Below are 17,611 nucleotides of genomic sequence, written 5' to 3'. Positions count from 1 at the left end.
GGAAAGCCTGGGCTGAGAGCCACTGAGAGCCACCCAGAGGCCACCCTGTCTTGGCCTTCAGACATCTTGCCACAGTCATCAACACACGGCTGCGGTGGGGGGCACGCACTGTCGCATCCGGATCTTTGGGGCCTGCAGCTCCTAGTTGCTGGGGCACCTGAGCAAGAATCCTGCCAGCCTGCTTCCTGGCAGCATCGTGCCTCGTGTGGGGTTGTGGGTGTCGCCCTGCCAGGCTCCGTTCCCCAGCTGGAGTTCCGGCCATGCAGCCCGGCGGCCAGAACCTGGCCTCCCGCACGTGTAGCCCAGCCCTGAGGCAGGGAAGAGGGCAACCTGCACACAGGAGGCCCTGGCCTGCATCCACTGGGGGGCCCGAGCCATGTTCTGAGCTGTCCCTGCTAAGTGTTTTCAGACAGCCACCCAACCCCACGGCGGGGGAGGGGGGGGTCCGTCCCTGCTGCAGGGCACACTGGGCTTGGTGACTGGCTGAGGGCTCTGCACTCCCCCGGGGGCAGTAGCGGGACGGGCTGTTCTGGCTAGGGCTGCTGTTGCCCAGAGCCCAGTTCTACCTTCTGGGAGGAAACAAAGCCCCTGAGTTCCCTCTTGGAGCCTCAGTTTACTTTTCTGTCAGTGGAGTTAGCACACAGTTCTCAGAATGGCATGAAGGGGCAGAAGAAATGTGTCAGAAAGGCAAGGGCTGAGCTCATGTGCCCTTTCCTGGGGGGTCTGGGCCAGTAGAGTGGGGATGGGAGCATACAGAGGGGGACACCCAAAGTGTCTGCACCCCTCCCAGAGTGGCTCGTGTCCTTCTTGGCATAGGGGCTAAGGGTGTGCAGAAACCCTGACAGGACCTGCCCCTGTACCTGGCCCCAGGGACGTCTCTTCAGGTAGATTTTCTCACCCTGCCCCCGCCCCGTGCCCCACGCCCCAACCTGTAGGCGAGGTCACTGAGACACAAGGAAGGTCCAGGTGCAGAGCCAGAGGGATTTAGGGAGGGGGGTGGCTGCCTGAGATGTGCCTCAGCTGGAGACTAAGGGCAGACAGGGGAGCGCCGTGCCCTCTGGACCAAAGAGACACCACCTGGTGGCCCCAAAGAGAGACCACCTGGTGTCTCCAGGGACTTTTGTGTCCTGGTGCTCTTCGTGCTGCCCATTCTGGCTGGGCCATGAGGCCAGGGTGTGGGAATCCAGTCCCCGGGCAGAGGCAGAGACCTCGCCATACCAGTGGGTTTTGGCTGTCCTGGGGCCAGCTCTGGCCTCCTGGAGGGCCCTGTGGCAGTGCCATGTGGCCATGATTTTTCTCCTCTGTGAACTTGGCACACCCCAGAGGGAGTGGCTACTTCACCACTCTCTATCTGCCCCCACTACGGTCCTCACCCCATGAGAGGCTGGTCGCAGCTGCGTTCCTGGACTGGCCGCTGCTCGGGTGGGGCTGGGCTGACCAGGGCGCAGCATATATCAGCTTCCCACGTGGCCCAGATGTGGCCCCGGCCCTCCTGGCAGCACGTGGCACCTGCAGCTCCTGCCTGCAGCTAGGGCAGGACGACTGAGGGCTGATCCAGGAATCCCATGGATGTTAATGCCAAGTTCAAATTGGTGATTTGATTTTTCTAGTACTAACTTTGAAATGTAGCCAGTAGAATAATTATGAGTTTATTATAGTCAATTTATTCAGCATTTAGAACAACATGTTTTGTTGATTACTGCTACTGCCAGATTGCTGGTGGCACTTACAATCCACTGTTTTATTGAAATTGATCTGCCGCGCCTACTGAGTTCAGTAAATAATAAATCACTCTGTTATCCCAACGTAAAAGCCACGATACTTCATCATAAGGTATGAAACCAAAAGATGAGCATGGTGCAGTTTTTCCTGAAGCTGAGTGTCTCCCAGAGCACAACTATTCCAGGTGTCGGCCTGGTGGTAGGTCCTGGGGCTCAGTCCCTTGAAGTCAGATGAAAATGCCCCAGAGATATTTGAACATTGAGGAAGGGGCTGCTTGGGGCCAGAGCTGGTCCAGGGCAGTCAGGCTCTACTGGAGAAGGTGGGAGTGGGGGCTGAAGGGCGGCCCAGCTTTCCATCCCTCTGCCTCCGGTCCCAGACGTGCCCCCGACAGGGAGCCTCAGAGAGCCTGGGGTGTGTGACGATGAGCGTGGAGGGTCCCTAGTTCCTGCCCCTGCCCTCCCCCTCCCTACCTGAGTGGCCAGTACCCTGAGCCTCAGCTTCTCCATCCACACTCAGCTCTGGGAGGATTCAGCGAGAATAAGCAGTGTTGAGTGGGGAGCCTGGCACAGCATGGCCTTGGCGGGTGAGAGGGGCAGTGGTGCCCGTCCTCAGAGCCAGCAGGCTGGGCTTCTGCCTGTGCTCTGGGGCCCTGAGGCCCACCTTCCAGCAGCGGGTTCCATGACAGACGGGCGGTAAGAGGCACCACAGAGCCTGAGGCAGATAGCTGTTGAACCCCGAGGCCTGTTCTGTGTTTTCAGCCCTGCACTGTCCTCGAGGTGAGTGCCAGGTGTGGGGCATGAGGCTGGCCGGACCCACGCCCCCCCCCCAATGCCTCTGTCCCTCCGGGACCAGCCCCTTCCTGGGAGCCCGGTCGAAGCTGCTGTAGGCCTCAGTCATTGCCCTGGGAACAGGGCTTGTGAGTTAGGCACACTGGTTCGTCTTCCCTGTCCGCCTTGTCTTCCCAGGACTGAACAGCAAGGGCTGCTTCACCCACCACGCCTGCTCCGTGGGCCCCTTCCCATGTCTTCCTGCTGGATGCAGCCCCACTTGCTCATCATGAGCCACAGGTGGGGAACCAGACTTTGATGTGGCTTCAGATCCCTGGGGGCCTCGCACTCAGCTCCCTCAGAGCCATGAGGCCTCTTGGGGCGGGGGGGCGGCGCCTCTTGGGCCTTTGCCCTTGGTTCTCAGAGCCCTTTCATGGGTTCTCCAGGAACCTGTCTCCCAGCCCTGGTTCTAGAGAAACCATCAGTTGCTTTTTGTTCAGGCATTTAAGGCAAGTGGCAGACCTTGTCAGACAGGGTGGTAGGAGTGTGGTACACTTGCTAATGCATATGCTCTTCACGTGCTCACACATAGGATGGTGGCTACTGTCATTGGACACTCTTTCTGGGTAGGAGCCCCAGAAGACCCCTCCCCACCAAATCAGCCCCAGCCAGGTGGGTGTGAGCACAGATGTTGTGAAGACAGATGTGGCCCCCCATGGGCTGCCCTGGCTTCCCAGAACCAGCCTGGGCTTTGGAAACCAGAGTCCCCAAGGCAGATGGAGGAGCCATGGGGCTGGTGTGCCACCCATGGGCTACCAGGGAACGCCACTGTGTTCAAATCCCCTGGGAAGCAGTGCACCCAGAGTCAGATCCTCCCTTGTGCTGGGCTCCTGGGTCTGAGGCTGGCCTTTGCAGCCCTCCTGCCTCCCCGGGGCCCCTCGGCAGGATCACCCCAGGGGCAGAGGCAGGAGGGGCCCAGGCTGTGCCTCCAGTGGGTCCTGATTTGGAAAACAGCTGGGACACCCCTCCTCAACCACTGCTGCCTCCTGCCCTACCATCCGATCAGGGAGCAGGGGAGTGGTTCCTGAGGTAGGATACCCTGTGTATCCTTCTAGAACCTTCTAGAGCACCTGTCTAAGGATGCCCAGGCCTGGGTTGTCCAGCTGCAGACAGGATGCAGCCAGTGGGTGGCGCACCGGACGTCCCAGCACTGGCCAGAAGAGGGCAGCGTTGTCTCAGGATGTGTGGGCTGGCCTTCTCCCTGTTGGCCCACTGTCTGTGCTGACCCCAGGGTGTGGGAGGGGACAGCCAGCCCAGTTAGGGGGAGAGGCCTGTCCCAGCCCCATGCCGGGTCCACTCCCCCTCTCCTCTCCTCTCCTTCAGAGGTCGGGGGCCTGTATTTCTCCTTGCCATGATAATGGTCAGCCTGTTGCCCTGGCTCTCTCTTGCCTTGCCCTGCTGACCAGCAGAGGTGGGGACACGGCACATGATGACCGAAGCTGCACTTCTCTCTGCCTAGAGAAATAAGGGCTTTCCTCCCAGGGAAGCCCCTGGAGACACCTGACCTGTTGCCGGCATGTCAGTGGCACATGCTGACCATGTCACACCCCCAAGCTGCCCCGTCCTTTCCTTCCACAGATGGGGGGACAGACCTGTGAGGGATCGTGGTCAAGGAAGGCTCTTTCCCTAGCTGGCCACCCTTCCTGCCACCAGTGCCATTACCGCCGGCTCCTTCCTGCCCCTGTCTCGTTCCCAGTTAGTTCCACAGGCTTGACGTGGACTAGATGTTAAACTGCGTGGGGGAAGTCACCCTACCTCACCCCCTCCGTCCCAGGCCACCGTGCCGTGGGCAGCAGTCTGCATCGCTGTCAGACACCCTGCCCCCAGCCTGCAGGCTGTAGGGGGCCCCCTGTCGCTAACCCGGGGCCCCAGCAGCCCCCTTGGTGTCCCATAGGCTGTGATGGGACGGTCCTGCCTGTTCCCGGCAACCACCTGCTCTGATGTCTGCCTGGCACCTGCAGCCCCATGGAGGGGCGAGTGTCTAGGGCTGGTGGCAGAGCTGGGGTGAGGGGGGCTCCCCCCATGGCTGGTGGTGGAGCTGGACTGAGGGAGCCTCCAGGCCTCACTTGTCCTGGTGCCTGATGTCCTGGTTGACTTCAGAGAACGAGTGTCACCTCCAGAGCCTGCTCCCTGACCCCTGTCCTCTGGCTGTTTCCTCAGAGGAACACTTGATTCTCACCCAGCAGCCCCATACCAAGGATTCAGTGGTCTTAAAGACATGCCCAGGCCTCAGGGTAAGAGAACAGTCTCAGGGGGGCACAGACCCCGCTAGCCTGGACAGCCAGAGCAGTGGCCATAGCCGTCAGCCTTCCGTCCCAGTGAGAAGCACCTTCACATTCTGGCCCCGTCCCACATGCGCAGACCTACCCAGACTAGAACCGGGTACCCCACCGCATGGTCTGTCCATTCTGTGTACTTCACGTTCCTTGCCTGCACCCCACGCAGTTGACTTCATCACCCCCGGCTTGAAAAGCACTGGTCTAGACAGCCTGGGTGCTCACAGACATCATGGGACACTGCTGACCAAAAAAGTGAAATGAAGCATGTGCTGGGCTCGTGACACGACTCCGTCCCTCCCCGGCAGAGGCCACTGCCCTGACGCCCAGCCCTTGCCCGCTGTGCCGCGGTGGCAGTGAGTGCTTGGCTTGATGGTCACTGTGTCCCACCCACACAGCGGGCCAGGTGCCATGTAGTGCCCTTCCAGGGGACTTGGCCCCACACGGGGGCTCTCCTTCTCCCCACGCCGTCTGTAGAATGGGAACAACAGTTCTTTCCAGACACGCAGGACGCCCCCGGCCTGAGCCTGTGTGCCAGGGACCGCTGGCTCTGGGTCTCTGGGGGCTGGTCGCTTGGGCAACTTTCCTGTCTGCCTGGGCCCCCCAGGAGCAGCCGACCCATGACTGGAGTGGGGAGCAGGGATGCCTAGAACGTACTGGGGAGAGGTCTGCTTGATGAGTCAGCCTGTGGCCTCCAAGTGATGGCCTCGGCCCCGCCGGTCACAGCGGGGGCTGGGCAGTCCGGGGAAGGGCAGGCTGGGGGGCGGGCCACGTGCCTCGTCCGGAGGGGCTGCCCGCTGCAGGACACGAACGGGAAAGCCAGCGGCACGTCTTCCTCTCTCACGCTGAGGTCTGGAGGGAAGCAGGAGTTTCCTGCTTCTCAGAAATCCCCTGGCCTTGCCTGGAACACAGGCTGGGGTGGCGGCGAATTGAGGTCTGAAATGCTCCTGCCCTAGTGAATAGGCCCAGCGCCAGCCGGGCTTGGGTGAGAGGCGGCCGGGGGCGAGGCCACGGCTCGGGACGCTGAGCGCAGAGCCTTGTATGTGCATAGCAGCATTTCCCCAGAATGCTTCCCAAGCCTCTGTCCCTGGCCCATCTCGGAGGCCTTCTGCCTGTGGGCCGGCCGGTCCCTGCTGTGGGGCCCGGGGAACTGAGGGGGGCTTGGGGAGGGCCCTGCTGAGCCAAGGGTGGCGGGCAGCCCGGGCATGAAGCTGCCCGGGAGGAGCCAAGGGCAGACAGAACCTCTCATCCCGGCCAGAAATAGAACCAGATAAACACATACGAGCAAAGAGACGCCAGTGTATTGCTTGGAGATGCGTAACAGCTCCCCAGATGTCTTAGATTATCACACGCATTCGCTCGGCCAAAGATGGTAGCGGCCCTGGTGGGTGTCCCCAGGCAGGGGGAGGAGGGTCCTGAGCGCTCGGTGGAGCCAAAGGATGACCGAATTCCCCATTGTCGCTTTGCGCTCGGAGGACGGATGAAGTGGACACAGAGGAGCTGGAGGGAGATGATTTATGAAAGAGGCCACTTTCGTCCTTGCATTCCGGACTGGCTTGAATCTGAATAACTTACGTGTGTAGGAACTCTGAGGAGGATTTTTTTTTTTTTTTTTTTTTAAGCGGAGAAAGATAGGGAACTGAGAGCACGAAAATAGACTCCAGCCCCGTGCCTGAGCGGCGCTGGGCAGAATGGAGCTGGCCGCCTAGGCAAACACTTCCTTCTGCGGTGGGCGGACGGCTCTCACACGGCAAATACGAGCGAGGTCTTCTAGAGTCCGAACAGTGAAGCCAGGCCGGCCGAGGGGCTCCCAGCGCCCCTGTCCCACGTTCTCACTGTGTTTCTGAGGAGCATGTTTGGAGAGCTCTGTCAGGAGTCTGGCTGCTGCAGAGGAGTGTCTTATCTCCACTGCTCTAGAAGACTCCAGCCTTCGGTGTGCTCTTGTGGGCTTCCTCGTTTTTTAAGTAGTTCTATTTCTGTTTTTCTTTGAGATCAGCACAGTCCAGCAGAGCCGTCTGCCCCAGCGGTGCCGCTGCACGTTGCCCCGTGATGGGGTGGCCCCCACGGGCCTGTGTCGCCCAGGCCCCCAGCTCTGTCCTGTCTGCTCAGACCGTTCTTGGACGTTCTGAATCAATAAACCACAAACCGTGTTCCTTTGTTGCCTCGGAGGGGCCCAGATGAGAATGCTCTGCTCCCAGAGTGGAACTGGGCCGTGGCCCCACACAAACCCACTCCCCATGCCTGCCTCCACACCGGCCCCGAGAGGACACAGCGGCGGTGGCGCCCCTATCTTAGAGGGAGAAGTGCTGAGGCCCGGGGGGGCCCAGCGCTGGAGTCAGAACAGGGCCTGTCGCTGGGCTCTGAGCTGCTACCCCCAGGTACGGGGCTTTGCTGGGTCCCTGTTCAGAGCCTCATGTCCCCTGCCCTCCCAGCCAGCTCTGTGGGGCCAGTGCCCCCCCACCCCCAGGAGTCAGCCTGCCTGCAGGCAGCTGTTGACCCAAACCCCTGGGTGCATCTGGAGCCTCCTGGGGAACAGCTGCCTGGGTGTGTCTGTTCAGGGCCTCCCTGTCTTGTCTTTGGGTTACCCCCAGTGAGGCCCAGGGCCCCGCCACGAGCCTGTCCCAGGCAGGGTCCCCTAGAGTCTGTGACTTTGACCCGGCCCGAAGTTCCCGTGCCATACTGCTTGGGGCTCTCCCCCCACCCCCTGAGAATCACCTGAGGTGTTATCTGGTGCTTTTTGCACTGTTGACACTGTTTATGGCGTTTTGCAATCAGAAAGGAGATGAAAAAGCGCTTGGCTGGGGACTTTGGATTCCAGCAGAGCGTCCGGGGATCCTGAGCATTCAAGCTTTTCCTTTAAAACTCTGTTTCTTTGGAGTAGCGGGTGCTGCCTGTCAGGCCACACGGCCCGACTCCTCCACTGGCAGGGCAAGGACCCCCTGCTCTGTCGTCTGGCGTGGGGGATTGGGACCCCAAAGGCAGGTGCACAGGTGGCCCCTGCAGTGTTTGAGTGGCTGTCCTCACCACGAGGATTTGGGTTTGGGGGAGAGCACAGCCCTGCCCTGGGCTCAGGTTTGTCAGGATCTATGCAGCTGCAGCCCGACCCCACCCCCCGCCCTCGGAGGATGGAGCCAGACACTGTTGCAGAGGGCAGCCCCGCCCCTCAGCTCCGTCGACTCTGGTCACCTGGCCCTGAGGACGCAGCAGAATACTGTCCCTCAGTTAGTTTTGTCTCCATCAGCGTCATGCTTGGCTGATGAAGGGGCCCCCTCTGTATGCCTGCTGCTGAGCGGCCTGCTGAGATGCTCGGGGAGGGACAGGATGGGGGGGGCGCTCCATCTGTACACCCTTCCTGCTCTCATTTGGGGTCCCATCAGCGTGGTGATCCAGCAGCCCTTCACATATCCTGTCACATTCCAGCATGCAGGGTGCAGGGGAGGATTGTTTCTTGCCCTTGACCACTGAGGCCCTGGAGGCCCTGGCTCCTGGGCCCTGTGCACAAGGTCAGGCCGCTAAGGTGTCGGAGACGCCCAGCCCGCGCCCTCCTAGCCCTGCTGCGCTGGGCCCGGTCACAGGGGGTCCAGCGGGCAGGCTGAGCTGGACTCATGACTCAGGAGCCTGCCTGTCTGTACCAGCACCTTCCTGCCTCTGCTGGCTCTCAGACCCCAGCTCAGGGCCTCCGTAGCTTCCTACCCTCCACCCCAGGGGATGTGGGGGCACCCTGCTGGACGTGAGGACTGCCATCTGCCACGTTCTCCCGGTCCTTCCCTCACGCCTCAGTAGAGCACGTCTGTCCCATCCCAGCGGGGAGAGGGACGCTTCCACTGGGTTTTCACTCAGACCCTGGGGCCCAGGAGAGCTGGGTGGTGTGGCTTAGCCCACCTTGTCTGTCGGGTGGGTTCATCCATCCCAAGGCCCCTGAGCAGTGCTGGGGCAGGGAAGTACTGGGAGGGTCTGGGAGTGCTCGCAGGGAGGCCACATGGTGAGTCGGGGCCTGGGGACATCTCTGCCCCTCCCTCATTCTCCAGGTGAGGCCCCGCAGCTGGGCATCCAGATGCCTGGCCAGCAGAGGCCTGGGAAGGCAGGGGAATGTGTGCAGGATCGGCCCCACTCCCTCCAGGCTACCCTGCTCTGGGGTCGGAGGTCTCCCGAGACGGCAGCATGAGGACACAGCAGGGCGGGAGGCCCCATACTGCTGCCTGCCCCAGTGATGCAGCAGGGTGGCTCGGGCTCAGCACCCTGACACCCCCAGGGCCCAGCAGGCTGTCCTTGAGCCTCCTGGGGGAGGAGGGGTGGAGGGCATCCCAACCTCACAGCTTCCTCTCCCCACAGCCTGTTCGACATGGGTGGAGAGTATTACTGCTTCTCCTCCGACATCACGTGCTCCTTCCCGGCCAATGGCAAGTTCACCGCAGACCAGAAGGCCATCTACGAGGCGGTGCTCCGGAGCTGCCGTGCTGTCATGAGCGCCATGAAGCCAGGTGAGGATGCTAGTGGCCATGAGGCAGGTCCTGCACTCCACAGCCTGACTCTGTCCCCCTTCGCTCACACAACTGGCTGAGACTCCAGATGATATCGGATCCCCAGGAGCAGCCCTGGGAACGGGGCTGACCACCACGGAGGGACAGGGCTGGGAACTGGGGAGCTCGGCCCAAAGTCACCCCACATCCCATCGGACGTCCTCCACCAGCAAGAACCCCTGCGCGCAGGGGCCACTGCGACGTCAGCATGTCCCCTGTCCTGTCCCGCAGGGGCCACTCCAGTGAGAGCTTGACTGGCGGACGCCAACACTGGCGTTTAGTTGGGTGTTGGGTGCCCTTTTGTTCAGGCTGCCGCTGGCTTTGGTAGGGGCCAAGTGTCTCGCGGTGTTTGGGGAATGGTGGGCGGCTGCCACAGGGCCCTCTGGGGGCCTGGCCATGACATCCTCGAAGGCTGGACTCCAAGCTCATTCTGAAATCAGAGGGATCGTGCAGTCAGATTGGCGTCCCTCTGTGGAACCCTTACTTAGGAAAAGAAGATCCCCAAACTGTGAAAGCCCCAGGGTGTGGCCTCTTGAAGCCTCTTGGCTCTGTGTTGGCTAAACAGCCCCAGGGCCCCTCGGCCAGGTGTTGGGATGAGTCACAGCACAAGCAAGGTGCTGCTTTTGAGGGACTCTCAGCAGGTGCCACTTTGAGAGGCACACTGAGCAGGCCTTTCCAGACGGCCCCCATCCGGCCACCGGGCCCCCAGCAGAGGCTAGGGGAGCCATGGAGGGAAACTGGCAGTCAGGGGAGTCCCAGGCCAGGCAACTCAGCCCCCAAGGGAAGATAAGAAAGGAAAACCTACAAGTTAAGCCCCTGCTGGGGTGACAAGGTGACAGGACTTGCGTGGTTTGGTGGCTGCAGAAGGAAACAGCATCTCATGTTCATCACTTATTTGAAAAGCCTAGTCACTCTGGGAGCACTGACACAGGGAACCTTCTGGATGCTTGTTGCATGGAGACAGAAGAGTGCAGAATGGGGTGGCCAGTCCCCCTTTTGTGTGGAAGAAGGGAGTAGTATAACAGTGCTTGTGACTCCGTGGGGGAGGTGCAGGAGGGGCGCTGGAAGGAGTGGGCTCGGGTTCCCGCAGGGGGGTGGGGGCCTGACCTTTAAACCACGGAAGGCATCACCCATTCCCAGTGAAGTCCAGCCTGGAGACGCAGTCCCATCACCCGAGGGGCATGACCCTTCCTGCTCTCTCTACGCCACTAGCCATGGGCTGTGAGGCGCTCCCTGGTGTCTGCAAGCATGGCGTCTGAGGAGGGGTCTCCCTCTGCCTCCAGCTCCCCATGCCAGGCCACTTGGCAGCCGCCCCCCGCTGGGCCATCACCTCGCAGGCCGAGCAAACTGTCGCCTTTCCCTTAAGTGGACTCTCCACCTGCGCACGGGCAGTTGCGAATTCAGATGTCCCGGAGTCCAGGCCAGGAGCTGGAAGGGCCTGGTGCTCCCGCCTTCTGAGGTCGGAGCCACGCTCTGCTGCCTATGAGCCCCCACGCCCCATGGTGGGTCCCTCGAGGAGGCGGTGGGGGTGGGTTGCAGTGCAGAGAGGCTGCACTGGCGGGCTCCAAGGTCCACACTGGAGAGACGGGCAGGCAGAGTCAGGCCAACATGTCCCTGGTGGATGGGTGAGGATTGGAGGGATGGCAGGCAGAGCTTTGGAAAGCTTTGTTCAACTCAGAGCTCCAGGCTTCAAGCCCCTGGCCCTGCTTAGCCTCTGCCCGGTGCAGAGATGGGGGTGAAGGCCCAGGCCTGGCCTACCCCACCTGCCCGCCCCCCCCGACACACACAAGCAAAGTCTGCTGGCACCCGGGTAGCACTTCCCTGGTCGGTGTCCTGGCCAACTGAGTCGGCTGGCAGAGCAACCCCGATCCTGCCCAGAAAGTGGCCAGGCCCACAGGCTAGTCCACAGGGCCTCCAGTTGCACTGAGAAAGGCCTGGTGCTCTGTTCCCGCACTCCCCTGGGCACCTTGGTGCCATAAGGCTGCCTGGCCATGTCACTCTCAGGGAAGGCAGAAAGCCTGAGGCCCAGCCAGGCTGGGCTCAGCTGAGCTGGTCTCTGCACACCGCGTGAGGTGGGCCTCCCCCAACACACAGCTGGGCACAGGCTGGGCCCTCGCTGCGCCCCTGAGCTTCCCTAGTGGGGGGGGGGGGTTGGAGCAGAGTCCCTGCTGTAGCGCCCACCCCTCCTACCGATGCTGGGGATTGACACACAGACGGCCCTGCCGATGGTTCCCCAGGGCCAACCCCGTCGGGTCCCATGCCGCACCGGCCAAGCAGGGTGGGCGTCCTGTGCCCACAGAGCTGCTCCGATGGGGGCAGGTCGCCTCCCCAGAGCTGCAAGGAGGCCATGGCCAGGTCAGCCCCATGTCCTGTCCTAGCGGAAATGCCCCCGGTTTGTGGGTTCAGCTGCTGGGCCAAGACACACACCCGCTGAGACGGCATGACTGCTTCCTGCGGCCTTGCAGGGAGGGGCCTTGTGCTGCCTTCTGGAATCGAAGCTCTCCCCAGCTTCTGTGTCAGGCCCGGCGGCCCACCCTGAGCAGACCAGGGAGTGTGCCCAGAGAGCACCTCAGAGAAGGGTGTCCGTGGGCCGCCGCGCCGGGGCCGTTCTGCAGCTTCTGTCCCTCCAGCCACCATGGAGCATTGAGGTCACCTGGAAGTCCCTAGGCCTTCTGCAGCCTCGCCTCCCACTTCCCAGCATCTCCTCCCTCTCTCTGCTCATTTGCCCACCTTGGCCTCCCACGCTTAGGCTGCAGCCCCCGCCCCACTTCTGAGCCCATGCCCCCACCGGGACCCCGCCTAGGGGGTGCAGTCTGCATGCTGGGCTCAGGGGCCCCACTGCTCCTGGGCTGCAAAGGCGGTGGAGTCTCTGTCTATGCAGACGACCCCCCCCCAGTCATTCCCACACTCGAGCAGGTGTGCTTAGCTCCCCTCACTTCCCACTCTGCTGTGGTCAGGGTCCCGGCCACCTGCATGGAGGGGAGGCACAGCCCATGTGAAGTGAGAAGCAGGCCGCCTCCAGAGCGGGCCGGACGGCAGGCAGGACCCGGGGCCCCGGAGCCGTGCAGACCCACGTGGCTCAGCATGTGTCTGCTATGGCCTGAGGTTGGGGTGCCTCAGCCAGCTCTGCCTGCCTGCCAGGCAGGGATGGGGACAGGGGCTGGAGTGGCCGGACTCCCCTCGGGCCTCTCCTTAGGCATGCCGCAGACGGAGGTGTGGGGACGGTGCCACGCAGACTGCGGGCTTCCTCTGTGGCAGGAGTCAGGGCAGGGAGGGCTGTCTGCTGAGGACCCGTGTGGCCCCTGCTGTCCTGAGAGGCCCCCCTGCTGGCTGTAGGATGGTGGGCAAGTTCCCACCCTCCCTGGCCTCCTTTACTCCCTCGGGCTCTTTGCAGGCAGGAGGGGGGCCGGGGGAGGTGGGGGTATTGCTTGCAGAGGCTTCAAGAGCCAGTCCCGCTCTGCTCAGCATAGAGGCGCCTGCAGTCCGGGGCGCACACTGCCCCCTGCCCTTCCCACAGGGTGAATGGGTCCCCGGAGGTCCTGGCAGCAGACGGGTCTGGGGGGGATTGGGCCAGAGGCTCTCAGCCCCACGCCAGCTTGGCCTACCAGACGGCTCCCTGCAGCCCTTGGGGCCTGCCCTGGGACCCAGCCCTGCGCCTTGCTTGCAGCACCCCCAGGGCCTGGCGCACACGGGGTCTCCTGAGGGCCATTGTCTTTGGATGAAGTGTGTTCTTTGTCTGGAAGTAGCCATGAGGACTCAGCTCTCCGGGCCCTCCTGGCTGAGCTCGGGGCCCTGAGCCCCTGGGGCTGCTGCGCTCTGGGCAGGAGGCCTCGGGCTGTGAGGGATGCTGCGGAGGCTCCAAGGAGCCAGCCTGGGCCCGGGCCCCGTCGGGGTAAGGTGTGGCCTGAGGGGCGTCAGGTGGGCACGGAAGACCAGCCTGTGACCCGGGGATGGTCTGGACACATGCTGGGGCCCGGGCACCAGGGCTCTGGTCCCTTGGAGCCCACAGCCAGATGGCAGGGCACAGACCCAGCTGCTAGCCTGGCATCCTGGGGTCTGAGTGCCCAGAGGAGCAGGGTCAGGGGCACACCCGCATCCCGGGCCCATGAGGTCACAGCACTGACTACACAGGAGAGCCTTGAGGGAGGCTGGGGCTCCTCCTCAGGCCACATGTTGGTCAGGCATGGAGCAGGACACGGGTCCCTCCTCTCGGCGCATAGGCTTTGACGGTCCTCTGGCGGGAAGAGCTCTGGCAGCACAGGAAGGGGCAGTCAGGGAGGGCTTCCTGGAGAAAGCCTTAACAGAGGCCCACAGCAAGAATGGGAGTGAGTGTGGGCAGGTGGGGGCTTTGGCGAGGTGGTCCCAGCCAAGGGGCCAGCAGGTGGAAGGCACAGGGCAGTGCCAGCACCACCAAGGGCTGTGGGCGCAGGGGCGGGTGAGAGGGAGGCCAGGCTGAGGAACGTGGGGCTCTGTCCTCAGGGCAGGGACCGGCCTCATCTGACCCATGTTCTAAAGAGAGTGGCCTTGCAGGATGCAGGGGGAATGAGGCATTGCAGGAAGGCGGCAGGAGGCCAGGAGAGGTCAGGGGCCGGGTTCAGGAGATGTCCAGGGAAAAGGGAACAAGCTCCGGTGCTTGCTGGAGGCGGGAGGGTGGGCAGGGCTGGTGACCCCCAGTCTGCAGTGTGCTCCCCAGTGTGGCATCCATCCCCAGTACGAGCAGGCTGAGGGCACCACTGGGCCTTCTGAGGTTGGGGGGGGAGCCTGGGGGGGTGCCGCTGGAGTTCTCTGATTCGCATCCACTGCTCCAGCCTAGCCCAAGGACAGCAACCTTCACACACTTCGGGGCCCCTGCCCTGGCCTAGGGTGTCGTAACCACCATCCGGGCCAGACACTGGGGCCAAGTTGCTGGAGGTTGAATCACTGTCACAACCCTAACCACACGCAGGCAGCCGCCCACTGCCAGCCACGAGAGCGTGCGCAAGGCCGGCCCGAGGAGCGCAGGCGAGGAGGACTAGAGGCGCCGTGGGGACCGCCCCGGCCCTCGCGTCCGGCCCCAGGAGGACAGGAGAGGAGCCGAGCTGCCGGCTCGGAGCGTGATTTATACCTGACTCCCCGCTGTGCCGAGGCCGCAGCCCACTTGGAAGTCCGCCGGGCTTGACGTCAGGCTGCTTCCTGGGGCTCCCCTTTGGCCACCGGAAAGGCCCCTGCCCAAGAGAAGCAGAGTTGCTTTGGAGTCGGGGTCTCAGCCAGCGCACGGGACGCCCTTCCTCAGCCCCAGGAGCCAGGCCAGCCAGGAGCAAGTGTGCAGAGCTGCGCGGGGGCACTTTCAGGCCCAGAGTCTCTGGGCGGGAGCAGAACTTAGGGTCGAGCCTGCTGTGCATTCTCCCTTGAACCAGCATTCGCTAGGCCAGCCTCGGGGTGCCCAGGGGAGGCAGCGGCTCTCTGGTCCAGCGACAGGAGAAGCGAGCAGGCAGGCCTGGCTAGGGGACAAGGTGCAGGGAGGGGCCTAACCGGGACCTGGGGGGGAGGGGCTGTCCAGGGCAGAGCCCACTGGGGCCGAGCCCTGGGGACTGAGGAGTCTCAGGCGGCGGGTGACTCAAAGAGGCCTCCGTGAGCATGTGTGACAGGTGGCCTGGCCTGGGGACAGTGAGGCAGAGCAGGTCGGCCCCCGGGAGGAGCGGGTACACAAGGCTCGGGCTGGTGCCCCAGGAGTACAGCCAACATCAAGGGTTGAACCGGGGTCTGGCTGGGCCAGTGACAGTTTTGGGGGGATACTGACCCAGTCTCCCGGTAGATGCCAGAGCCTCTGCGGCCGGCTTTCTAGGACCAGCGTCGCAGCTGTGTGACAAAGGGAGGCATCTGGGGCTCACGGCGGCGGGCGAGCAGCTGAGCGGGAACCTGGTGTCCAGCTCTCCATTTGAGGATGCCCGAGCATCCGAGGAGAGCCGCCTACCGGGCTCCGCCTCCAGGGCTTCAAACCCAGCCCCGCCCCCCCCCGCCCCGCCCCGCCCCGCCGTGTGCTGCGGGTAAAGCCAGAGCCCGGGACGCCCCCCCCTCCACTGTGGCACCTTGTGGCCCTTGGCAGGTGGAACAGAACGGGGCCTCAGGAGCTGGACTCCAAGGAGGCTCTCTTTTTTCTTTTTTTTTAAAAGATTTTATTTATTTATTTGAGAGAGAGAGAGAATGAGAGATAGAAAGCACGAGAGGGAAAGAGGGAAAGAGGGTCAGAGGGAGAAGCAGACTCCCTGCTGAGCAGGAAGCCCGATGCGGGACTCGATCCCGGGACTCCAGGATCATGACCTGAGCCGAAGGCAGTCGCTTAACCAACTGAGCCACCCAGGCGCCCAAGGAGGCTCTCTTGTCTCTAGAGACGGGTCTTCTCCCCTCGGCCTCCCTGCGCCTGGGGCCATGGGCTGGCCCCTGCCCTGCGAATGGACCAGGGTGCAGCCCCAGCCGCCCGCTCAGAGCTGGACCCCGGGGATCCAGGAGGCTGGGTCAGCCCTGTGCCTCCAGCCAGCCCAAGACCCCGACTGTGGGGCCTCTGCCCTGGTGGGGAAGGGGGCCTACCTGGAGGTCTGGCGCCCAGCATGTGTCTGAGGGGCGATGCCCCGTGTCCCTGAGTGGGCTTTCACCTCTCTCTCTCGCCCTGGATGGAGCCCTTGGGCTGCCCCCTGCCAGCCAAAGAGATTCAGAGCCCCGAGCCCAGCCCTGCCAGCCCAGCCCTTGCCAGCACGGGGCCCGCGCTGGCCCCCGATGGTGCGGGATGCCGGGGGCGCCCCTCTGCAGCAGCCGCCATCAGTCATGGAGGGTGTGCAGGGCAGGGCATCGTGGGGATGCCTCGTGGGAGCCAGGGTCACCCGCCACGTGGAGGGGGCCACGAGGGCCGGCACTGGCCCCCTCTCTGGCTGGAGCACGGCACAGGGGTGCTTGCCCCCACCCTGTCGGCCTGGCGCACTGGTCGCAGCCAGCACGTGGCCTGCCCCAAACTCAGCCCGGTGGGGCGGGGCGGGCCAGGGAGCTCTGCCGGCCTTGAGCCTCGCCTGGTGCTTAGGCTGAGTGCCTGGTGCCGTGGAGTAAGGCTGATGGTGGGGACTCTCCAGCCCCGTGGGCAGGGCCAGCGTGCCCTGGCACCAGCCGAGGCTCTTTGCGGGTGGCTGCCCAAGAGCCCTGGGCGGAGCCCCGGAGCTTGCTCACACTCCGAAACTCAGTGCCTGGGGACGTGCTCTCCACGGTGACCTTTGCCTCAGAAGCATGGGGCAAGGATGAGTTCGATCAGCAGTCTGGGGCCTGGATGTCTGGGCTGCCGTGGAGATGGTCCGCCCCTGCTCGTAGCGGGTGGGGCCGCAGACCCCTGCCAGCCAGGCCGTGAGGCCGCGTCAGCCGCACCTTCGCCCCGGAAACCTTTGCTCCCCTCTGCAGCTCCAAGGGTGATTCAGCCCCACTTAGGGGTGTGCAGGGATGCCCTCACCCCACAGACTGAGGCTCTGAGCATTGGTCTGGGGCTCTCTGAGGCCGCCCCCCCCATCTGCCGGGGACAGACGCTTTTCTCCTCCCGATGCTCAGGGGTCTTCCCGGGCTCCCCTGGCCCCAGAAGCCTGCTCTGGCCAAGGGCAGACGTGGTGTGGGCTGCGGAGTAGCCCTAAGCTGGGTACCTGGCCGTGGGCCGCAGGAGCCTCCCCCTGAGGGCACGATCGGGAGAGAGGAGAGGTCTCGAGGTCCCAAGTTACAGCGGGGAAAGCCCGGCCTGGACAGCTGGGCCGGGCACAGCCCCCTCACCACCCACTTCCGGCCATCCCGCCTCAGCCCGTGCAGGGGATTCATGGGCCCCCCAAACCTTGCCCCGGGGAGCCCCGGCCAGACAGCCAGTCCTCACAGCTCATTGCAGCCTCCTCTGGAGCCGCAGGGGTGTGGTGGCCTGACCTGCACCGCCTGGCCGACCGCATCCACCTGGAGGAGCTGATCCGCATCGGCATCCTGAGCGGTAGCATTGACGCCATGAGCCAGGCCCACCTGGGAGCCGTGTTCATGCCTCACGGGCTCGGCCACTTCCTGGGCATTGATGTGCACGACGTGGGAGGCTACCCTCAGGTCAGTGTGGACACGTCAGCATGAGTGGCCCTCCCCGGGGCGGGGCTCTGGGAGCCAGCTGGGCTGCAGTAGGACAAGCAAGAGGAGGAGGAATGGGGTCCCACAGGGTCCCCTGCTCCTCCTCGCCCTGCACCCATTGGTTGATCCTGGCCCCGGGGCCGCTGTGGGGGCTGGTGGG

The 17,611-nt window shown here is 63.6% G+C and overlaps 1 protein-coding gene across 1 annotated transcript in view; it reads left to right on the top strand.

The window, feature by feature from the left end:
- Positions 1 to 17,611, top strand: part of PEPD (peptidase D) — a 111,380-nt gene that overhangs the window by 89,726 nt on the left and 4,043 nt on the right. The window contains exons 12-13 of the mRNA XM_028123686.1: positions 9,158 to 9,306; positions 17,249 to 17,433. Of these exons, the coding sequence (XP_027979487.1) occupies positions 9,158 to 9,306; positions 17,249 to 17,433 (334 nt within the window). The remainder of the gene's footprint in view (positions 1 to 9,157; positions 9,307 to 17,248; positions 17,434 to 17,611) is intronic.

Source organism: Eumetopias jubatus, unplaced genomic scaffold (assembly GCF_037043125.1).
Source record: "Eumetopias jubatus isolate StellerSeaLion01/CBP00866 unplaced genomic scaffold, mEumJub1_p1.0 scaffold_10, whole genome shotgun sequence".
Classification (NCBI taxonomy): Eukaryota; Metazoa; Chordata; class Mammalia; order Carnivora; family Otariidae; genus Eumetopias; species Eumetopias jubatus.
This window is presented reverse-complemented; position numbering and strand designations above follow the sequence as displayed.